At 39.1% G+C, this 23,497-nt stretch overlaps 1 protein-coding gene across 1 annotated transcript in view; it reads right to left on the bottom strand.

Moving 5' to 3' along the window:
* The window catches only part of LOC135873590 (dynein axonemal heavy chain 5-like), a 283,929-nt gene that overhangs the window by 114,101 nt on the left and 146,331 nt on the right, over positions 1 to 23,497 (bottom strand). The window contains exons 48-58 of the mRNA XM_065398212.1: positions 21,867 to 21,956; positions 21,533 to 21,769; positions 20,840 to 21,007; positions 17,674 to 17,880; positions 15,532 to 15,861; positions 13,029 to 13,235; positions 12,699 to 12,941; positions 11,481 to 11,635; positions 9,078 to 9,742; positions 6,097 to 6,377; positions 3,663 to 3,878 (exon numbers count right to left, since the gene is read on the bottom strand). Of these exons, the coding sequence (XP_065254284.1) occupies positions 3,663 to 3,878; positions 6,097 to 6,377; positions 9,078 to 9,742; positions 11,481 to 11,635; positions 12,699 to 12,941; positions 13,029 to 13,235; positions 15,532 to 15,861; positions 17,674 to 17,880; positions 20,840 to 21,007; positions 21,533 to 21,769; positions 21,867 to 21,956 (2,799 nt within the window). The remainder of the gene's footprint in view (positions 1 to 3,662; positions 3,879 to 6,096; positions 6,378 to 9,077; positions 9,743 to 11,480; positions 11,636 to 12,698; positions 12,942 to 13,028; positions 13,236 to 15,531; positions 15,862 to 17,673; positions 17,881 to 20,839; positions 21,008 to 21,532; positions 21,770 to 21,866; positions 21,957 to 23,497) is intronic.

The raw sequence follows: 23,497 nt of genomic DNA on the forward strand, positions 1-23,497 counted from the left end.
CCCTGTATTCAGTGCTCAGAGTGTGTTGAAAAAAATTAGCAACCTATCAGATTTTGCAGAGTAGTTTGAATTTGAAAGCAGAACACAAACAATTAAAGCAAATTATTAAAGACCAGGTCACTCTTGGTTCAATATGGATGCACCAGGAGGAGGGAAGAATGCAAGGAGCTTTCCTCATGCTTTTCGCACCTGTGCAAAGGCCAGCTACAGTCTGATTGGGGAGCGAATGCACTCTTCTTGGCTGACGCAAGCCTCCCCAAAGGAGCAGGGAATGATGGGTGAGGACAGGACTATAGCCACAGCCGCTCGTCACACTTACTAGCAAACCTACCAGTGTTGAGGGAAGTGCAGGCTGCACCCTTTCATCCTTGTTATGGATAGTGGAGTTGCTTCTCCCCACAGTTAGCCAGAATTCCTCCTGAAGCCCCCACTGCAACATGGCCCCATCTGTACCATCAAAGGATTTAATCTCAAAAGCCCTATTTGGCTCTACAAGGATTGCTGATAATACTGATGTTGATCCTAAATTTTAAAAGGAATTTGTTTCAACTTTCCATTTAATTATTTTAATCTCAATTTTTCTCACGAATTATAGAGAACATTAAAAGGCAAATCAATAAAGAAATGATGATCGTGGTCCTTATATAATTATTTAAATAATGGAAAAAACTGAAACTAGCCCCTTAAACAACATAATATATACTGGTAAGGAATATATGTGGTAGGGATGACTGTTTAATGGAGGAAGTATTAAATGTTTCAAACTTTATTTTATGGACAATTTATTACCATGTTTATTTTAATGAGTCTAAAAATCATCCTCCTATTCATAACATCAAAGTAATAGATCTCTGTTCTGAAGGTACTTGACAGAAATGTCTGCCTGGCTCCTGACAGATCACTAGCTAATGTAATGGTTACAAAGACAGTCATGAAAATAGATGAAATTAGGTTTAGTTACATTATAACAAGGAAAGTTTGCTGAAATTTGGATGTTTGAAATATATCTATTTTATTTCTTCCTATTCAATTTTTGGGTTTAGCAAACTAGCATAGGTGGAATAAAAACCAGTCTAAATCTCTATTTAGAGGTTTGAAAAATGCAGTTAATGATTTTGCTTTTTAATAGATGCATGTCTAAAATCCGTCTGGGACCTGAAGTGACATTCCTGGCCCTGAAAAACCAGGCGATAAGGGAAATCTCTCAAAAAGTACGATTTACATCAAATAGTTCAGATGTAGCATTGTAACCAATTCAAAACTCAAAACTTATGAGGTTTCCCCACCACTATATACACTAACACAGAAATTCAGTGTACGGAAAGAGGAAGGCAAGAAAATCACAATCAAAAATGGAAGACGTTTTCCAGTGTTTTTCATTCCATTTGCCAGTATCATTTACAACAAGAATTTAGACATTCTGATAGAAGTTGTTCTGATTCCTTGGAGTAAAGTTAAACGCATTGAGAACTACCACTCGGAACTAGCGTGACCAGATGTCCCAATTTTATAGGGACCGTACTGATTTTTGGGTCTTTTTCTTATATAGGTTCCTATTACCCCCCACCCCCATCCTGATTTTTCACACTTGCTATCTGGTCACCCTACTCGGAACATATACAGTATTAATAAGGGACAAACAGGACAGCTCATTAGGAGTTTCACTTGAGAGAGGAGTGCATAATCAGGCCTCATTGTCTTTAATCTCATTTTCTTCTTGTTTTTACTTTTAGTGATTATAGGGTTTGGGAAAGATACCAGATGAAGAGTCCTAGGAACTGACTGCCTACAGAGGTGTCAGGAATGAGGATATGTAGCTGGGATCAACTGGCTAACTACAGCCCTGATTAACCAGATCACCTGACTGAGTCCCATTGCCAGGATTGCTGTTAAGACCAGCAGCAGCACTTGGACAGCAACTGCTCAATGCACTCACCCACAATTGTGATCTCTCTTGCATCTGCCTCGTTCCTGCCTTACTCCCAGCTCTGCTCCTGCCTTGTTTCCAGCCATGCTCCAGTCCTGCCTTCGCCCTGTCCCAGCCCTCTGACACTGTCTCTGGCCCTTGATTTGCCTCCTGGTTCTTGACTCTGGCTCTCACCGCCACTGTTCCAACCACTAGGCCTGACCACCTACCTCCTGGTCCATGACAAGATGTGGCTAAACAGGTGCAGTTGAAGTTTCCTCATGCTGCCAATATGCCTCAGGAGGGAGTGACCACCACTACTGAGGATGAAAGGAGAGTGGAGACTCCATGCACTACAAAAATTACCCATTATTGACAACAGGCATCAACCAAGTGTGCATCTGAACCAGTGCTGAAATTAATTTAACTTGACATGCAGATAAGGATAAAGTGTATTTAGCATCATTTCAAAAACCAGGGTTAAAACCTGTTCAGGTCTACTAAGTCTCCAGTTGTGTCAGGATCCTGGTTCCCCTCAAATAGATTCTGTGATCCCCACAGCTCCAGGCCTGGTTCCACAGCATCTGGGTCTTTTTTTTACTGTCATCAACTGCTTCTCTGGTTTACACCAAGCTCCAAACATCACTCAGACATCCAGTTAAACACCCGAGTGTTTTTTCTCCCATGCTGCTTCTGGATCTCCTCTTCACACTACAATCAGGACCCATGTATTGGCCTCTGGCCAGCTGGGAGCATGCATATAAACTGTCTTCTTTGGGACATTGTTGTGAGATGAGAAAAAGCTGTTGCAGATCTGTTGCTAGTAGAAGTTGTCTGCTCTTGAAATAGCTCACACAGCAGAGCTCCGTAGTGTGGGCAGAGATATTTCTATGAGTAAGTGGCTTCCAGTCAAGTTGACCTCTGTGCAGTGGAATGCAGAAAATCAAGTGCAGGCATCTGAGCAGTGATTGGTGCGCTGCAGCACAATCATGGAAGGACTATGTGTGAATGATTTGTGCTAGGACGCCAGAAACCTCTATCCACATTGGCACTAAAATAGTTCAAAATGAAACAGTTAAGAGTGAACCAGTTCTTATACTTGCTGAAAGGAAGTATAATCAGAATGGTTCCTGGAATACATGCAGACCATTTGGAACACTTTTGTTGCGGATGTGAAGCATTTCACAAGCTTTTAGGATGACCCAACAGTTCTTAGAATGGTAAATTTCTCTAACGTAGACAAGACCTTACATGCATGTATGCAAACAGGCCTGGTAACATAAGGAGATGAATGGTAGGAAGTTGTGGCCTGTTCCAAACATAGTAGTTCAGTTCCAGCTATTCTTATTCAAATTTCAATCCATTCTTTTTTAGGCAAAGTCCCATTAAAGAATAGGAGCTTGCCTGAGTAAGAACTGAATCAAACCAGAGTGAGGATTTCAGGGTTTGACCCACTGCTTGGGACATTTGTGCCTACCAGCCTCTTGCTAGGCTCCTGAGCCATCCAGTTCTCTTTGGCAGAAAGGACGACAAAAATAAAGATCAGTGAAAAAGAAATGAGCTTACTTACATGACTGACTGTAAGTTCTGTACAAATATAAAAAGCACAAAAAAGCTATGAACTATAAACAGCTTTAATCAGGCCAATGTTTGAACTACAGCTACTATGAGTTATACATAATATAAACACAAAGGGCATGCTCATGTGGATCTATAGGGGTTGTTATGAGGAATGATGATGTAATTTATTTGTTACCTTCTGGAAAGTAAGCAGCATGCTGAGAAATCCTGAATTATTCATTAGCTTCAGAGCTTCAGTCCATGATGGCTTCACACATGTTCGTTCTGGGTCAGCTGTCACAGAATCAATTTTTCTTTGGAACAGAAGTAGCACACAATCCATGATCCGCATTATCAAGTGAGGAGGCTTACCCAGTTTGCGAACAGTAGCAATGTCAACTGGTTTAATAGTCTGAAAAATTACAAAAGAAAACGATCCTCTTATTTAAGCATCTATCCTTTGCAAACTGAAGTGCATGAGAATTAATGAATGTCTCCATCAGGGACCAATGTCTCTTCAAATCCAATGTAATCTAACTAAAATTCAAAATGTAGTGTATCTTTTTAGCCTTGTACATCTCAACATAAAGGGCAAGATTGTGGCTTAGCCACTACCCAGGATGGATAGTGGAGGTAATGATGAGATGCTATACACTGGTGGCACCTCCCAGAAGTCCTGTGCCTCAGGTAGACACAATTGACTTGTTTCAAAGTTGTATCTATAAAATGAACACTGCAGCAGCAGGTTTTCAAGCAGTTCTGGTGTACCTGATTCTCCAATAGTTTTCACTTCATAAATGCACAAACATAGGTGCTGGAACAATTTGTATAGTGGGGCTGCTGAGAGTCATTGAACCAAACTGTGAACCCTGTATATAATGGAAACCACTTCAAGCCAGTGGGTGCAGCAGCACCCCCAGCACCCTTAGTTCCAGCACCTATGTGCACAAGTGAAGATAAGACGACCTTTGTGCAAGGGGAGGAGCTAAAGGAGTGGGCCTTACAGCTGACATCCCTATTCCCTTCTGTCATTCTCTTGTCTGCCGCAGTGGCTTGCTGGAGCATTGTAACCCCTGGATTAGTGAATCTTACCACATTTCAGGTCAGTTCAGCACAATGAAATATTCCAATTCAGGTTGAACCAGGTGGAAAATCAAATATTTTTTACAAAATCTAAATTTTCAAAATTTTTGATTTTTGCAGAAACTGCATTTTCCATCAGCAAATCATTCCAGAGGAAAGTTCCCAATTAGCTCTTGTCCTGAGTGACTTTTACATGCTGGGTCTACACAAACACGCTGCTGCTGCCTGTGGGCAACTCTCTGTAATGAGTCATCCCTGAGCCTGAGCTGGTGAGTCATCAGAGGCAACTGCCTGCGGGTCCTATGACATGCCAATCAACAAAGGCCCAGCCAATCCACAGGCAGATATATAAGTTCCTAATGGAAGCAGACACTCCAGTCTCCTCAATGTTGCTACCTTGCTGGGAGATTCCCAAATGCCTGGTAGTTCTGACAGACTCCCCTAGCCTCGGCTTGCTCCTGCCCCAGTTTATGCCTGTTCCTGCTCCAGCCTTAGCCATCCCCTCGGCTATCTGACACTCTCCCTACCATACACACAGGAAAACAGATGGCTATTTCCATGGACTGTATGCCAGGCATCAATCTTATACAAAATGGGAATACAGGATAGGGAATATGAAAAGAGACATGTCTCACTAGGGGACGTCAGCAGAGCGCAGACAAGAAGAATGGCACTGCCAGGTGTTGTTATTGAGCAGGGTCCCTGTCCACCAGCTTTGCACTTGTGATAAGAGCAGACTTGTGGCTGCTCTAGATTACACCCACTACGTATACCTGCTTTAACTAGACACTAGCCAGAGAATCAGTGCAGTGTACATTTTTGCACATTATGTCCCTTGGGGGCTACCTGCCTCCCTTTTTGAATTTATACCTCAGCACACAGAGGCAGCCAATGTAACTGTCACTGCACCTACTTTGTACAGGAGGAGAATCACTTCAGAAGTGTAGAATGGGTACGACTCACTTTACATTGACCCAGCAGCCTACACATAGCGCAACATATTGAAGAATCAGGCCAAAGTATGCTGAGGGAATGCACACAAAAGCAGCATCTTCTACACTGTGCACTCCCCTCTGGAGCCCAACTCTGCTGCTTGATAGTGGGAGAGGCATTGCCCACCTTTACTCCGGCCTTTAGGGTTTCTGTACAGGGGTTAGCAGTCCAGTGCCGGAGTCCTGTGGACTTTGCCAGTCAGAAGAATAAATCTGAGATTGCACCTGGCCTCTGTTTAGGAGTGAAAGTTGAGGAAACATCCTTTTAAATCTCACCCCAGGGCACCTTTGCCTAGCTAGGTTCAATCTAACCCAAAGGGTAGTATGTGATTGTGTTTAGCGTAAGGTGTCCAGCTGATTCAACTGCAGTTTCCAGACCTTGTATCTCACTCACAATTAATATGGCAACTGGAACCTGTCAGTTTATGCATTTTTAGCATTCTGATTTGCCTTGCTGAAGATGGACAAACATAATTAAATGCGCTAGGTTCCACACATAATCATCATTACTCTCATTATCTGTATGCATTGTCATGGGATCAATTCAATTCTGACCTGCAGTGCTGCCTCTGCTTCCTCCAGTGCAGGTCTTGCAGCTTCAAGCTTCTCCTCAGCCGCTGCTTTATCAATGGCAATTTCATCCACAATGGCATGGGCTTTGTCTTTCACCTTTTGGACCTGCATTTTCACCTTTTCAGCAGCTTGGGCTTTCATAGTCACGTCCAGTAAAACACCATCAGCTCTTTTAGAAGCAACAGCCAAGTCTCTCTCTTTCACTGCCAGTTCTTTGGACAGCTGGTTTACTGAAATCTCAGCTTCCATGAGTTTTGCAAGACCTGTTTAAATCAAATTATGACAGTATATTTATGCAGCAGGTAAAAGTGAGATGTAAGCCTAAATGTTCAAACTTCGGTGCCTACAATCAGTCATCCAAATCCATATTTAGGAACATGAGTAAGTGGCCTGAAATCTGATCTCACTTATTGTAAACCTGTTTTACACCTGTGTAACTTCATTTATTTCCCTAGAGTTACTTCTGATTTTCACTGAAGTAAGGGACATCAGAATCATGCTCCAGGGTCACTTACTCAGGTTCCTAAATATGGATTTGGATGACTAATTTTAAATATTTATTTTCTTTTTATGCATGTTTTTAATTCCTTAAAACTACCAGACCACATTACATAATGGTACTAATTCAGGATAACAGCCATTTAATTTAATATTAGCGCAGAAATATGAAGCGAGATTTTCAAAAATCATTAAGATTTAGTATTGTGGTGTGCAGTTTTATAAACTTTATAAGACCTGACAGGCACTTTATAAATCCATTTGAGACCAGGAGAAACAGGAACTCGTTAGATTGCTCCTAAGCTCCATAGAACAGGGCAAAGCAGAGAGGCCTGGAGATGTGAGGAGCTCAGGAGATCAGCAGACCATGTTGAGCTTCTAAGCTCAGCATTACATGGAAATCTGGGGAGGTGGGGGGAGCTAGAGACAGACAGTATGCTCCTGAGCTCTGGACTGGCTCCGTATTTTTAACAAACAATGAGAGAAACAGACCAAAAAAATCATGTATAAAAAAACGTCACATATAAATGGACGTATCTAAACCATTACTTTGCATTCTCTCCAAACAAGGACAATTCTGCATTTGTGTAGCCATCCACCAGCCATCTACAGGGGTATGTTTGTACAGCTCAATTCTGCAAGGTGCTCAGTGTTATTTAAGGTACTGAATATTCTTGTGAGGTTCTGAACACCCTCTTCTCCAGCTGATTACCCTGGCAGCTGAGGGGGCTCAGCACACTGCAGGATCAAGCCCCTAGCCACCCTCCTACTTCAGAAATTGGTGAAATCATTGACTGCATAAGAAAATGTGGTACATTCTGCAAATGGGCTGATTCCCTACTCTCCTCTGTGGTAACTAAGTAATGTACTTGATGGATCTAATGAATACACAACTCTGAGGTCTGCAGGCTGCATGGGCTGGCTGAAAGTTGTTGTGTGAGTACAGGTCCTGAGCTATTGTAAATCAGCATATCTCCACTGACCTCTATGAAGCTAGGCAGATATATATCAACTAAAGAGCTGGCCTGTGGTCTTTATCTGAGTGGTTGGAACTCAGTCATGAGAGGATGGTGGATAGGAAAGCTGTAAAGAGATTTCCAGTCTGTAGAGAAAGGGTAGATAAAGTAGATTGGGTTTTCTGCCTCATTGTGCAATAGTGAACTGAGGAAACGTGGTGTTTCGTAGAATGGATAGGTGCAGATTTTTAGGATGAATGCTGCTGATCAGGAACTTCGGGAAGAGTTAAGCTTGGTTTTGGAAATTTTACCTGGGTATATTTATTTAATTGACTATTAATTGTGAATGTATTTGAATATTTACCTACCGTCCTTTGGTTGTTAATTTCAATACTTTTAAATGCATAATTTGTTTTTGGGTTTTTTTAGCAGTACCATTTCTTGGAATACATCCACAGTAGCAGTTTTAACTTAAAGTGAACAAAGGGTTTTTTATCTATTAATTAATATCAATTTACAATTCACTTGTAGTCTACAAAACATACAAAGTTAATGAAGTGAAAATTTCAAGTGTTTTGTAAGCACACTGTACAACATAACTGAAAACCAATTATGGTAGCTGCCTTGCTGATGGAAATGAGCTCACTTAATTTAAATTTATACAAACAAACAGGGCAATTTTTTGAAATGCTGTGACTCAGATTTTTTGTATAAAAGAGTAACTATTAATGGTATACTACCGTTCCATAAAATGTTAATTTTGCAACGTAGGTTTTAATGGTATCAAAACCATTAATTCCTCATCCAGTACAAAAGAGGTTTAGAAATAATAATTGTCTCTGACATGTTCAGCATTTTGAGAGATCTAAAGGATATGTCAAGCTGTGCAAGATCTAAGAGTGGAATGTTATATACAATTCATTTTGGACCAATTCTGGTCCCACTCTGTTTTTTATCCACAGCAATGGGAGCAGGATTGGAAAATTACACTGATCTATCCTATAGGGGAAATCTTGCCCACACCCACAACCACAGACAAACCAAAATGCAGCAGAACCACCAGGAAGCACAAAGGGCAGTGGGAGTGAGCAAAATGGCAGTGCTGGGGGCTTCTCCAGACCCTCTTTCCTAAGCTTTTCATCATTCACTGACTCCTCCTCCATCCTTCTGCCTTCCATATCCCCTTTCTCATCACCTCTGCTCTCATATTCTCATGTCCTCTCCAACCACCAAACCTCTCCCTTATACTCATAAAAAACCATTGCTACTTATTACATTTAAAAAGTAAATATGTCAATTTTAGAGTTGTACATAAAAATTTTAGAGTTGTACCACAAAGGAATTATTACACACACACACAATATAAAATGGAGGCACCAGTTGTGACTCTGGACTCTATAGTTAAGGGTGAGTTGACTTTTGCATTTAGAGAAGGAATGCAACCTCTTTATTCTTATATATATATTATATATACATATCTCTTTCTAAAAAAAAAAAAGTATATTGTACCTGTTTTCATGCGGTCAGACAAATTTCCCACACCAGCAAATTTCTCTCTGTAGATGGTTTTGTAGCCACTGATGAATGACAGATAAGACTTTGGAGTCACAAATGTTTGACGCCTGTATCGTTCAAAGTACTCAACGCATTTTTCAGCTACGAGATCTTGAAATGTTCCCATAGTGTTAACAACACTTTGTTTTACTTCATCTGTGCATTCAATTTTGTAGGAAGTTAAAAAATGCTGTGCAACAGCTACTAGAGCATCTTTAGGCCAGCGCTGGAACCAGTCCATAGTACATCCTGAAATTAAACCTGGAAACTTTAGTGCACGAGTTCTGAATTTTTCCCCAACAGGAGAAAAACAAAGAACCACATGCAAATTGTTGCGAACTCGAGTAAGAAAATATTCATAGAGATTTTCACTACTAGGAGAACGTCTTGGGTACTCTTTCTTCATCACAGATATCAGGTCTTGTGTTATTTCATCTATTTCATCACGTGCAAAAAGATTGGAAACCTCACCTGAAGCCAAAACATTGTTCATGTACTCAAGAAAAGACTCATCTCTGATTTCATTGTCTGTGAATATAAAGGTAATACCCTGTCCTTTCTGTCCAGCGGTGCGGTACAGAATTTTCAGATCATCCATAAGGTTATTAATGCCATATGTTCTAAGGTAAGAAAGAGTTAAAGATGGACAAAACAAAATAAATAGATCATTTCAGGAAACAATTTAATATTTTCTGGCTTACTTTAGTTAGATAAAAATGTATAAATATGAAATTCGTTTACAACATCTCCTTTCACAAACACAATCTATTGCATTATGTTAGGTTTTCTTACACCATTTGGACAAATTGAACACTGGCAGACACTGGGGCAACTTCACTGAAATTAATGCAGTTACATCCTTTAATAGGGTGGCAAGACTAAGACCCTGTCTAGGAATGTGGGACTGCATTGATGAGTCACTAAGACTCAGGTGCTAAAGTTCTTCATTAAGATTCAGAGTAATTACTGCTGAGTCATACTGGAGAATGGGTCCAATTACTTCTAACCAAGATATAAAGAATGTGAGATTGTCTTTTAGGGCAACTGAGAGTGAGAACCAAGAGGATCCTTAAAGGAAAGCCCTAGGAACATCCAAGCTTAAAGTGGAAGCTTAGGCTGAGGTTTATGTTGTGTTATTCATTTCGAATTAACAATTATGTCAAACCCCAAAAAGGGGTGAGTCTGGACACTAACTCAGGGTCTATGTGCTCTGTTGACAACAGAGGAGGGACTCAGCTTGTTCACAAATCAAATATGTAAAAATGTTGTCCATATGAAGCCAATGCTCATTTTGCTGTTGAATTCAGATGGTTCAATATCAGGTCAATAGTTAATAAACTGGTATTTTTATCCATTGTATCTTTAACCAATGGAAGTTGAAATTAATATTTTCCCCTTTCCTTTACCAGTTCATCTTTGAAATGATCATTTTGTTTCTAATGTGCCTTCTAAAAGTAATAAATAATACTTGTAATATCCACATAACTAATTCTTAAGCACTTCATAACAAACCTCTGATTCAAAGTTAAATCAATTACCCAGAAAACGTTTCTAAGTTCTGCGGCAGTTCCCTCACAATATTAACATTGCCCTATAGCTATTCCCAGTTCTGCTACTGCAGGGCACCTGAAGCAATCCATCAGTTTAGTCTTCACTTAGTGACTATGGTTATTACAGTAATTTGTGTTATATTGATCACCACAACATTTATCCATTCCTGAAAGTTTCTGAAATATTTTATTCAGCACATGGATATGAGTGGAATCCTACAGATATAGAACTAAATTCTATGCTGTCTTGAACCTATTTCTGTGCTTTGTCTCTTTCTTTTTGCCTACCCCATCTCTCTCCTGCTGACTCTCTCTTTTCTACCTCTCTGAGAGGTTAGAGGGGCTTGACATGTCTTTTTTCCCTTTCCCTTGGGTACAGCTCCCAGCATCTTTTCAGTTGCAAGATTTTCACTCAAAGTGTTTATTTACAAGTGATACTGCACAGAGAGACCTAATGAAGTATTCAGTCTGGTCATTTTAAAGTGAGAGATTTTTGAAGCAGGATTTAAATAGGATTTTTATAGGGGAACACTGTGGGCCAGAATCACCTAAAGGAAGAAGAAAGGCTTTGTGCCAAAAGTTTTTACTGTATCTCCGTGTATTATTAAGGCAGCAGAACATCTACCCAGTTCTGCCATCTGCCAAATGTGCATCTCAATGTGCACTTTTGGCTGAAAAATGTAGTTTACAATTAGGGCTGAAATGTTTGAAAGGCTTTGTACTATTTGAAATTAATTGTGAATGGTTAATTTATATAGCAGATTAAGGAACCAATATATCAATATGTATGTATATTGCATTGTGTTACCTTGTTAGAGTAATCTGAAAGCTCTGATATCCAGCAATATATGATGCTAATCTGGTCAAGCTCTGTTTTCCAGATCCACCCACACCAACCAACAAGGCGTTTCCCTGCGGAGTACGGATAATTCGGGATATTTTAACCAAATGGATCATTGCATCCTGCATAAAGAAAACATTGTTAAAATGATGTAAAGACCAAAAAAAATTGTCTATCATCTTCATGTAGAAACTCATCAGTTAGTGACTGCCTTCATTTGGGGCCAGATCCTCACCTGGTGTCCACTCAGGGCCCAATCCAATGCCCTATGAAATCAATGGAAAGGCTCCCATTTACTTCAATGGGCAGCAGATCTGGCCCTGAAAGAGCATCCCTATTTCATGCTCACACAAGAGCATGTCATACGCAGTGCCTGCTCTCAGGGGAGCTAAGAGGACCTGTGACTCTGAGGGTAGAGGCAGGGCAGGAAGGAAGCCTACTGAGGCTCCTAAAGACTGGTCTCTGAGGAGAGATATTTAGACAAGCTGCTGTTTAGAGAGGTTGTAAATAGGAAAAGTAAAAGAGCACTGTATTCATATGCTATTAAGCATGTTATTTATGCCCTGAACAGTGACCACAATAAATAAAACAAGCCTTTCTGTTAATCCGATCACACTTGAATTCAGTTCAAAACCATGCACTCAGCCCCAGGGAACAGGCCCATCCCTTGCAGTGGACATGACAAAGGACAGGATGGTCAGTATGGTGAGCCGATACAATCAAAAACTGGTCTGTAAGTCCACCACTCCCAGACAGAAAGAAGTGTCTGTGAAGAAAAAGGGATCAAGGGATCTTTTAGGAGGGGGTAGCCTCAATGGGTAGGAGGGTGGGGAAAATTAGTGAGGGGATGCTCTCAGTGTATGCAACAAGTTTTTGCTTTGGAGTTTCAAGGCAGGAAGAAGGAAAAGACTGGGAGTTGGAAAGTGACTGAATAACTGGTGTGAACAGTGGCAGCAGCAAAGCCTGGTGGCATAAACAGCATCCTATATGGCTTGTTTGTAAGAGCTACAGGAGTTCTTCACTGAACATAGAATTGGCAGGTTTGGTCAAACTTCAGTGACAATCTTGGCAGGACCATATAAAATCCATGCATCATTAAATAAAGAGAAATCTACAAAGGAAGGGCTGTATATTGGGGCACTTTCAGTAATAACTATTTTTACTGTCAATCAGAGAAACAAATACCTTGAAAAATACTAAGTCCATATGTGTTCCTCTGATGGTTTCACTGTACTGCTGCATGAACATCTGTAATCTTTCAGCCAAGTTATCAAAGGAAGGAATAGACTCATAAATTTTAGGAGCTTCTAGCTCTACCTCGTCAGGTTCATCCCCAGTGGCCTCTGGGGCATCACGCAAAAAATCCACAAAGTATAATTCTTTGTGGTCATTTCCTAGTAAGTCTTGACAATGATCCTCAGACGCAATCTACAAAAAAACATGGTATATTACCATCATCAGTTATGTTTTTTGTAAGCCTCCTTCAAAGTGAATACTGAACATCATTCATCTTACCTTTCTCATCATATCTTCAAACCAGCCTTTGTCATTTTGGTTGATGAACCTATCTGCAATAACACGACTGCATTCATGCTGGAAGAGAGCAGCCAAAACACTGGTGTTCTGGCAGACTTCAGCAGAAACTGTAAGAATTCCTTGCCAAATACGACTGAGATCTCGTAAATTAAAGATGTAATGAAATTTAGCTGGAGTTGGTAACATCTACAAAAGAATGTTAGATCCATGTTCAAGTAACTACTTAAGAAACACTGAAATAGTTCTTTAATAATTATCCCCGTGGTATTAAATGAACACTGAATTTTTAAATCAACTTCAAAATTAATTTTGCACTAAAGGCAGAAATTCATTCGTGATATTTAGAACACAGTTAACATATGAAAGTAAAACAAGATTAGGATGATGATCAGCTCATAAATTACTTATGTGTGGGATATCAACTTCTCTGGAAATCTTCAAAGCCACAATAACGAGGAATGAAGTGCAGTCAGGATAGCTCAGCCAACCATGGAATGAAAGGCCTCACTAAAAACAGCTGCAATTCTTGGCCCCACACTCCTCTCCTCCCTCTTCCCCTGATTTTGTCTCCCTCTTTTTGTTCTTTTTGAGAAATGTGTCCTGTTCACAAGCATAAGTACAAGGTAATGAAGGGAAATGGGGGGAAGAAGAGGAAGGAAATGAGGGAGGATAGGGAGGAGGAAAAAGAGCATGGAGGAAGATGAAGGGTGAGAGGAGTTCTTTAAACAAAAAACTTTAAAAGCAAAGTAACCCCTTTCCCTCTTCTTCCAAAGACAACTGAGGTAATGGATATCTTCAGCCTTTTTGTTTTATATTTAGCAAATTTGGAGTTCTAATAGTTCACAAATACACTTTTTTTTTCTCCTGGGGCACTGTTCCCTCTGTGGAGAGTGGGGTAAATAGTGGGGGAACGTATTTACAAACATTTTATCCCAATTCAGAGACATGCACCCCTTATTTTGTTTGCTTCTCAGGAGCATTCATATGAGTGAAATTTTATTCAAATGAATGTTTACAAGAAAAAAATTTCAGGCTATTAACCAATATTATTTGAATTAGAAAATGAAATTAGTTTTGTGATTCATTAAATTAATTCAGGTGAAAGTGGAGCAGTTGATAACAATTTGGTCAGCCAATCAACGAGCAAAACAAATGTCATATGACTTTGGTGATCAGTCACAGATCTCAAATATCCTGAACATCAAATAATTGACTGACTGCTCACTGCAAACAGATCACCGGTGATCTGTAATTCAAGATGTTGGTAAAATCTATGTGTTGAGCAATTCTGAACAATGAACAAATGTGTAAAAATTACAATTTCTTCTTAGACAATTCACTGACAGAAAAAAGGGCTATATTTGTTGAATAAATTGTTCACTATAAAAAGTTTGACTAGCTGTTCCTCTGTGTCTCTGCTGAGGCCCATATAATATGCACAGTTCCTCATCCCCTTTCCATACACCTATTCTCCAGGCCTCAAGTCATGGTCACAACCCTACTGACCAAGGAAGATTATGACAACTGGAATTGGCTGTGAATATTTGTTCAAATTCAAAAACAATTTGTGAGTCAACTGCGTTTGTGGCCTTTTCATATTCAATATCTATGAACATTTGAGCACTCAAGCTTTATTAGCATAAAAACTTGAGAAAAAACATTTTAAATTTTAGCATTTGCCAGAAATGAATTTTAAATTACATTCTATATTGTAAATCTGCCGTTCCCACTGTGTGAGTTAGTTAAGCTCATCATCCAGGCAAGGGACAGAAACACCATCATGTGATGTAAGCAGCTAGCCAACACAGCATGGATATTGCATATTTACAGTGAATCATCTGCAAACAATCTGCAAACCAAGAATTATTTGCTGAAGACATTCAAATAAATTCAAAAATTTCATAATCTATTTGCAGGCAATTCATGTACAGAAGAGAGGCAAAATTTGTATGATAAGTTATTCTCTGTTAATTACTTGCTCAGGTCTCCTATCATTACCTCAGAAATGCATATAAAAATACAATTTGATTACAGCTAGACAGATGGCAAGTTATGAGTATTGCTTGTGATCAGCTAAGAATTACTAAGACTCTATTATTTTTTGTTACTCTGTTCCCATATTCCGCACTCTGTCTCACTTGTTTATTTCTTCCCCCTGCAATTTTTTGCCATTTAGAATGTAAGCTCCCTGGAGCAGGGACTTATATTTACTAGATGTTTGTGCAGCGCCTAGTACAATGGGGGCCCACCTGCGTGGCTTCCAGGAGCTACCACAAATAGCATAAAATAACAAAATAATATCATCCTATCAGAATCATTGTCACCATCACATTTTCCAACAGACAATAGATTCTGTGGATACTAATCATCATCAAAGCAGAAATTCCACAGGTACTGTGCTATAGTAAAAAGACATAATTCTCCTACCTTTTCATTTCATGGTGCAAGTATAGGCTTGTTAACAAAAGACACATTTTTTTACCTTTACTTTAGTTGCTTGCCAGACTTTTCGAGTTGTAGGTACTAATGCTGATGCCAGTTTACATATTTCTTCTGGGAAGCCTCTCTGCACACAGAAATAGCCTTCAGCTACTGTTCTAAATATTTTGTCAATAGACGAATTGGAAGGTAGGGTGCAGTTATAAACACTAAATTGACGCTTGAGGCGCTGAGGAATGTCATTCCGACCTCCTCCAGGGTGAATCATGGCAGCTACAAACTGGATGTCAACCACATTAGTGAATTCTCCTGGCTTTTCCAAATTGTAGAAACCTTTCTGCTCCATCAGCTGCCTTACAATCTCATTGGTGATCTTACAGAAACATAAAGGGAATAATCAGGTATTATTTCTTGACAGTCCATCTGAATCCTAATCTCCTACACAATAAATGAGCAGGCAAAAGAAAAAGGCACAGTACTTTGCAGTGAATCATGTTGTTTACAGAATATCATTCAGGAAAGCAACAAAAGAAAACAAATAAATTATTCCAAATGTTCTGGTCCGGTTTGGCAGATGTAACTGATTTACTTGTCCAGGAATTTTCAAAACTACCTAGTAACCTCACTTGTCTTTTAGAACTGTTCTTCTTAGCGCCTCAGAAACGTTGATACAGGATGGTAAGTGGGACCAGCAGCTGCAGGTGCACAGCATTGGCTGCATAGAATTGTATATATAGTAGTCATAGCCAGGTGACCAACTGGGTCTGTCACAATGCAAGAGGGTACTGGGGCCAGGGAGAGGGAAGGTGCCTAGGAAAACGTAAGCACCTCAAGGTTAGGCATGGTGAGGTGCCACCTAGATCATGAAGTGCAGGTGGGTAGCGAATCAGCCTGCAGCCACATACTAGAGGCATCAGCTGGGTCAGGAAGCCCAAGAAGGGACAGAGAGAGAGAGAGAGACGCATTCATACAGTGATTGGAACAGACACTTGATGAGTGAGTGGAAGTGGTTAATTCAGCAGCGGGGATGGTTAGATAGGGCCTTTGGGAAGTGAGAGAGACAGGTTTGGGGGGCTGGATGGAAGGAGAGGAGGAGACATGATAGAACATGGGCTTTGGATGGGAAGGGGAAGGCTAAGGAGTAGTCCATGATGAATAACCTCTACTTCCAAAGGGAAAAGAAGTAGGAAACTGAGAGGATCCTTACTTTCCAAACCAGGTCTACAAGGCTTGCAGGACCTGGCTGGGGTTCACAGAGCTACAGATTCAGAGGTACAGGCTCAGCAAGGATGCCTGCTGGCCCAGTGTATGAGTGATTAAATTGAAGACAGACTTCCAGAAAGGGCAGGTATATGAAATATTCATTTATTAATTTTTGAAAACTCATGTAAATACCTAGGCACCTAAATACCTGTCTAAACTATTGTGTTGGAATCCAGCTAGTGATAACTGCACTTTAAAGTCTGGATTGATCAGGAAGGAAAGATGCTTTGATTGCTTCCTGAATTCTCATGCTCCCTTCTCCTATCTAGATAAGCATAGTTGTTTCAGTAGAAAATAGAAACTATTGCTTTACTTCCCATTCCTTTCAGTACAGCCAGTTCATAAACACCACAAGTACTACAGGTAACTGGGATGAAAGGCCTAAAAGCTACAATGGTTATCAAATAGCTTAATGCTAATTCTGACCACTTTATTCTGACAATTTCTCATCAATTATGAGGAAAAGTAGCATTGAGGTATTTATAATCCAATATATCACAGGTATGTGTCATCCTATGCTATTTTCCCCTCTAGTATTTAGCACTTGTGCTATGCCCGGTTCTCCACAACCATCAGTAGTAATGGTAGGAACGCTGGAATTGACAGTACTCTGGTTGCCAATTGGCATTTAAGCTCTGTGTTGTCTAAACGCTGTTCAGAACAGGTCTACAGATACAGCCTATAAAACACTGTTGGCCCATGGTACCATTGCTACAAATGGTTGGGAATTTTAGGCAAAATGCCCCATTGTTGACATGGCCTAGTATTTATTGCAAACACACCCAGCAAGAAATATGGATTTTCAGTTCTCCTTAAAATATTTGCAAAGTCTTAAAAACACCACTGTATCAAGTTGGCTTCTCCTTTATGTACACATGAAGCATCTGCATTCACTCATTACTTAATGCTAACATTTTTTCACCTGATCACCCCATTCGTTAATCACAGGCATGTTAATATCATCAATAAATATGGTCATTTTCTTTCCAGCTGGAGGACCATAGGTCGTGCCCATTCTTTTATCTATGTAGCTTTCTATACTCCTTTGGAACATATTTGGCAGAGTGGCAGAAGAGAAGTTTAAGCGCTTTGTCAGATGAAGTTCAGGATCATATTTGCTGGTATAACCCTATAAAATAAACACATGTTTTATGTAATTCAGAACTGCAGAGCACCCACAATTCTAGGTGAAGTCAATGAGAGACACTGAAGCTCAGCCCATCTGAAAAATCAGACATAAGGTATTTCAAGTTGGGCACCCATGGATAGAAACAACCAAAATCAATGGCAACTTTTAAAAATCCTGGACTTACTATTTAGTTTAAAATATTTACAGAAGCTTATTTAAAACAAACATTATGAGCCTATAACCTGAAATTCAAAAAAACTCTTAATCTATGTATAGTATTAAAATTTACAGGGTTTTAACAGATGTCTTCAATTGTTGCGACTGTTGACATAATGCAAATAAATCTTAAACTCATTTTTTTCTGAAGGTAAAGGGGCACTTGTGTAAATGAGAAACAGGCACATCAAAGGGACTGATATTTCTCTTTTCCTGATAATGCAGAGAATCTTTGTTAAGGTCTGAAAGCTTTTTACCTACAAAGACCTGGGTTCACAGACTCATATTATCCCTGCTACTGTTGATGATAACCTTAAGCAGCCAAGGGGGTTCAACTCTCTGCACTGCTTTAGGTATGTGTAACATCATCAACTGTACCAAAGGAGAAATCCACAAACCCTGAAATCAAGTGAAGTCAAGGCAGGTACATTAAGGAGGAAACTGTTTTCTGATATTTTATTTAAAAGGATAAGTCTCTACATATGCTGCATTAAAAACCTGGGATTTTCAATTGTGTTTTTAACTGAACAGTTTTAAAAGATTCACTTTGCCTATAAGGATGAAAATACCAAACATAATTTAAATTCTTACATTTATAACAGAGTCAAACAGAAATTCTCCAATTTCAGAACCTCAGAACAAAGAATATTTAGAGCTCTGCATTACTGTTAGTCAGATATTATAACTACCTGATCAACAACAGAACTAGCGAGGTACTTCAGAAAGGAAAATCAGCTATATCAGAAAGGAAAATATTTTCCATCCCCAAAAAGATATTTTGATGAACAACATTAGGATCTTGATTTTGCTGACTGCCCAAAACCAGAATCTCCCTTTCAGAAGTGCTGCCTTTTAGAAGCACTTTTTCTGAGAAAGACACAAAAAGATGATGTTCCTCGAACATCCATAGTTGGGGTATCTGAAGAACACCACAGGCAGCTGGTTAACTGGAGCATTTCACTGCCCATCCCTTTCCTTATGGTATTAATAATAGCCTGTGTAACATTACAAATGCAAGAACAATTCAAAAGAAATCCTGTCTCTTTTTTTTTAGTACAAAGTATTCGCATGGTGAGAATAATTATAGCTCAAATAATTAATGCTCATATATATATATGGAATAAATAGTTTTGACTTAAATGGGTCTTCTGAGATCTGTTGCAGAAGTCATGTTGCTAAAAATAATTTCTGACACCTGTAGGACAGGAACTCTCAATGTCAGATTATTAACCGGATTCTGGCCCTCGTTCTCCACTCTATTACACCAGTGTAAATAAGGCCTTCTACTCTTAGAACAGTAGAACTCCCAATAGCAACTACTATAATAAAGGTTGTAAACCAGCCTCATTATAACCGTCACCATGTATTCACACACAAAACTTTTCCAAATTTTCAGTTTAACTCCTGAAATTTTCCATTTCAAAAAGGTACTTGGGGATTTTTTTTTTTTTTTATGAAAGCAGTTGCACATATTTGGCAATTCCTGAACACAAGGAATTCCATTCTATAAGGTGCAGGTAATGAGTAAAGTAAAGGAGGAGGAGGACGACCACTTGGAGAGGCAGTTTGCTGTAATCCTTAATCTGAAATGAGACTGAATGGATCTTGGTGCTTTTTAAAATTATGCCTCCCTCTGTGAAGGGATATTCTTTTTCTGTTTAGAATGGATAAGAGATAAGTCACTCCTTGGAATAAGTTCTCCATATTTTTAGGGAGGGGAGTGGCAGCTGATGGCTGGAGATTGTTAGCATCTGGCTGAATTCCAGTATGTAGGATATCAGGACCACCATCCATACCACTCCCCTTCATGCTGCTAAAATAGTTTTCCCAGCTGGTGCCAGGAACAGAAGTTGACATTATATTGGCATGCATGGTGGCACCAACAGCTGAACTGAAAAAGTAGCATTAATTGCCACTGGCATCAGTACAAACCACTTTAAGATGGGTCTTAAAATTCACATTCCAGGGGAAGCAGAATAGCTAGAGGGTGCACTGGTGCTTAATCTATAACTTGGGAGTAGATCTTTTCTTCTAGACTTTGGGTTTTTATGTAATAAGTTATTAAATTTTGTACATGGACCATGAGACTAACTAGGGGCATTTTATAAATTAAAAAAATATATATATATTGGGTACTTTAAGAGTAATGCTTGTAGCATCCCCCCCCCCCCACCCCGGAGAAAAGAACAGTAAGTGGTTTTCTATTAGCCAATGAAGAGGGCAGATAAGAACCATTAGACTTGGCCTCTGAAAAATCTCCAAGTGAAGAAATAAGTTTTTATTTCTGTCCTTTTTAGCTTCTGAAAAAAGTCTTTGCAATGTGGACAAATAATGTTGGGGTAAAGGATCAAAAGGATAGTTCATGCATATGCCACAGAGAGAGCATGGATAGAAATATAAGAAATGCTCCAGCCAGAGGCAGTGTGTTAGCAAGCTCTCTAATCTAGCTTCTCATGAGAAATCCGGAGACAGCACCTAAAAAAAGGTGACTTCCCTAACAATTATGTCATGGTCTTGTGACCATCACTAGCAAAATGATAAATAATAGCTATTATGTCCTTTTCTGAACTACAATTTGTGTGTATTGGGCAAAATGTCTCAATGGGAATTACTGTAATTTAATATGGTGGGCAGTCATATTTTCTAACCTGCCCATTTCAGTGTAACACATGTGATCAGGTCAATTATTTTTGTACCAATGCTGTACTATGAAGATGGGAGGATTTGTTTCTGTTCTATGTACCTTAACCATAACTGTTTTTGCTGTTCCCTGCTCTCCAATAAGTAGAACTGCTTTCCCCTGCTTCATGATAGTGTCCATTAGAAAATCTGTTCGGACATTGTCTACATTTGGAACTAGGATGGAAGTATATTCTGGCACTGAATCTTTAGGATAAACATATTCAGGTACCTGAAATAGAAATAATATAAACAATAGGTTAGACATTTTCTTCAGAACCATAAGGGCACTGCATGTGAACACAAAACCAATACACAATTTGAAAAGCCTTTTTTCTTGAAAGCAGAGTGTTCGCTAGCATTTAGTCAGTAGGCTGCCCTGCTTTCCTGAATGGGGTGCAAGACTGATGGAATATTTTCACTCCCCGCACCCCCATTATCCATTTTATAGACTACTTTGGTCTTTGCTGGGGGAACTTAATTATATTATGGTAACAGGCACTGGAGAAAGTTAAGACAGGATTTTTTTTTTCCTGTTTCACTCCCAAACTATTTCCATTGTCTGTTCCCAATCTCTGACCCAAAATATTTGTGACAGGAGAAAAATTTCTTCAGAAAAGAATATTATGGTCATTTATTAGGCATAATTTTCCAAACTAAATTATAAGTTTTAATGAGTGAAAAAAATGTTTTTCTTGTCAAATATATTTATCACGCTTACTCAAAAGAAAGAACTAGTATATTATGGCATACAAACCCTCTTTGACCAGTGCTCCCACTGACCACAATCACTAATACCAAACTCAAACATGGTTTCTTCTCCATTCACAGCTGGAAGTTCCAGTGTTGCAGAATGATTCTGTAAGAACAGTTCCATTTTCACTCTGTCATCCAATTCCAGAAGAGCTCCTACTGACCACATTATAGCAAAAACAAACAAGCGAGCAAGATGCTCTTGGCTGGGCTGCTTCTCATTTCTGTCTGCCAATAAACCCTGTAAAAAAGACACAATGTGTAACCATTGCCTGCTCTGAACAATATCCAGGCACAAATAACAGAATAAGAGACAGATAACCTGATGTCATATCTACCTGTAGGAGGTCAATAGCTTGTTTGATGTACATGCATTCTAAAACTGGCATTTTTGGTGTCACAGCAGTGAAAACAAAATCAATCAAATCCTGCGAAGAAAAACATTAAGTTCATCTGAGTATAAAGAAACCCATTTAAAAAAACTAATAAATCAGTGCCATGATTTATTTTTAATACAAGCGTTCAATCGCTTTATTCTGTGACTTAAATACATTTCACTTCAGTTTCTGTGAGTACGAATATTCAGATTTAAAACATGAAAAGTCACTATTAGCAAACATCCTAAATAGGTAGCTTTGATGTATCACAGTCAGTGAAATTATTCATAATGGCTACATAAAGCAACTTTCAAAAGGAGCAATTCAGAAAGTGTTCTTGAGTTACATTGGGGATCTGCCATATATCTTCTGCACATTTATTGTTCCCATTTTTTTGGTTGGAAGACAGCAACACAAAGCTTGCCATAAAAATACATACATTAGACCATCTCCTTACTTTCTAGAGTAGGATTCTCCTCTCACTCATGCTGGTTTTTCACTAGTATAACTGCAATGAGGTCCTTGGTTTAAACTGATGTGAGAGGAGAATCAGTGCTATACTTTCTAATGCACTTCAAATAAATTTCTATTACTATATTTTTTAATACTTTCAATACATTGGAAGAAAGTAGGTTGCAAGCTCCAGGAAGATAGTTTAAATGAGTTTATCATTTATTTGGATATTTTGTTTAGACATAGAGGAACTGATCAAAAGCATATAAAAATATTAATGGTATTGAGAAGTTATATCAGGAACTTTTGTTTTCCCTGTCTCAGAACACAAGAACAAGGGGACATGCAATGAAATTAAAAGGTGGCAAGTTCAAAACTGATAAAAGGAAATATTTTTTCCTCAAGATGTGTAGACTGTGGAACTCACTGCCACAAGAATTTAGCTAGATTAAAAAAGGGCTTGGACATTTATATTAACAAAAATAGCCAGAGTCATAATAGTTAATGTTAACAAAAATTTTGGATGGGAGGTTAAACTTCATGTTCCAAGGCTAATGCTAGTCTTCAACTGTTAGAGATCAGGATGAGATCTAATGTGGGGACCAAATCATCTCACATCTGTCTATTGCAGTGCTTTTACAAGTTCCTTTGAAGCATCTGTTTCTGGCCACTGTCAGATAGGATGCTGGACTAGATGAACCTTAGGTCTGATCCAGGATGACAATTGCTCTGTATCTAATTATGCAAGAAAATGATGAAGCTCAAGTTGCCTACATCAACGCAACAACAGATTTTACAGCTTTATATTCTCTGACAAAAAGGACCAATGCCACTAACTGAGCATCCTCTTTGTGGGATTCCTCTAATTACTTCAATTTCCAGAAACTCCCCCAGAGGCTTACCTCTTGCAAAAAAGCAACTCTATCAGTTATAGGAGGCTGTATCACTCAGAGAGGAAATGTGCATGTAGAGCTTAGTGTTAGGATTTCAGATGTGGACAGTAAAGTTTAGTATTTTGAAAACACTTCTGAGGGTCACAGTAACCTGACTGAAAAAATTCCTATGGAAAAAAGAGACCTCAAAGATAGTCTTAATTCTATTGAAAATAGTTTTTTGTGAGTTTATTCTTCTCTTTTCTT

Source organism: Emys orbicularis, chromosome 2 (genome assembly GCF_028017835.1).
Source record: "Emys orbicularis isolate rEmyOrb1 chromosome 2, rEmyOrb1.hap1, whole genome shotgun sequence".
NCBI classification, from domain to species: Eukaryota; Metazoa; Chordata; order Testudines; family Emydidae; genus Emys; species Emys orbicularis.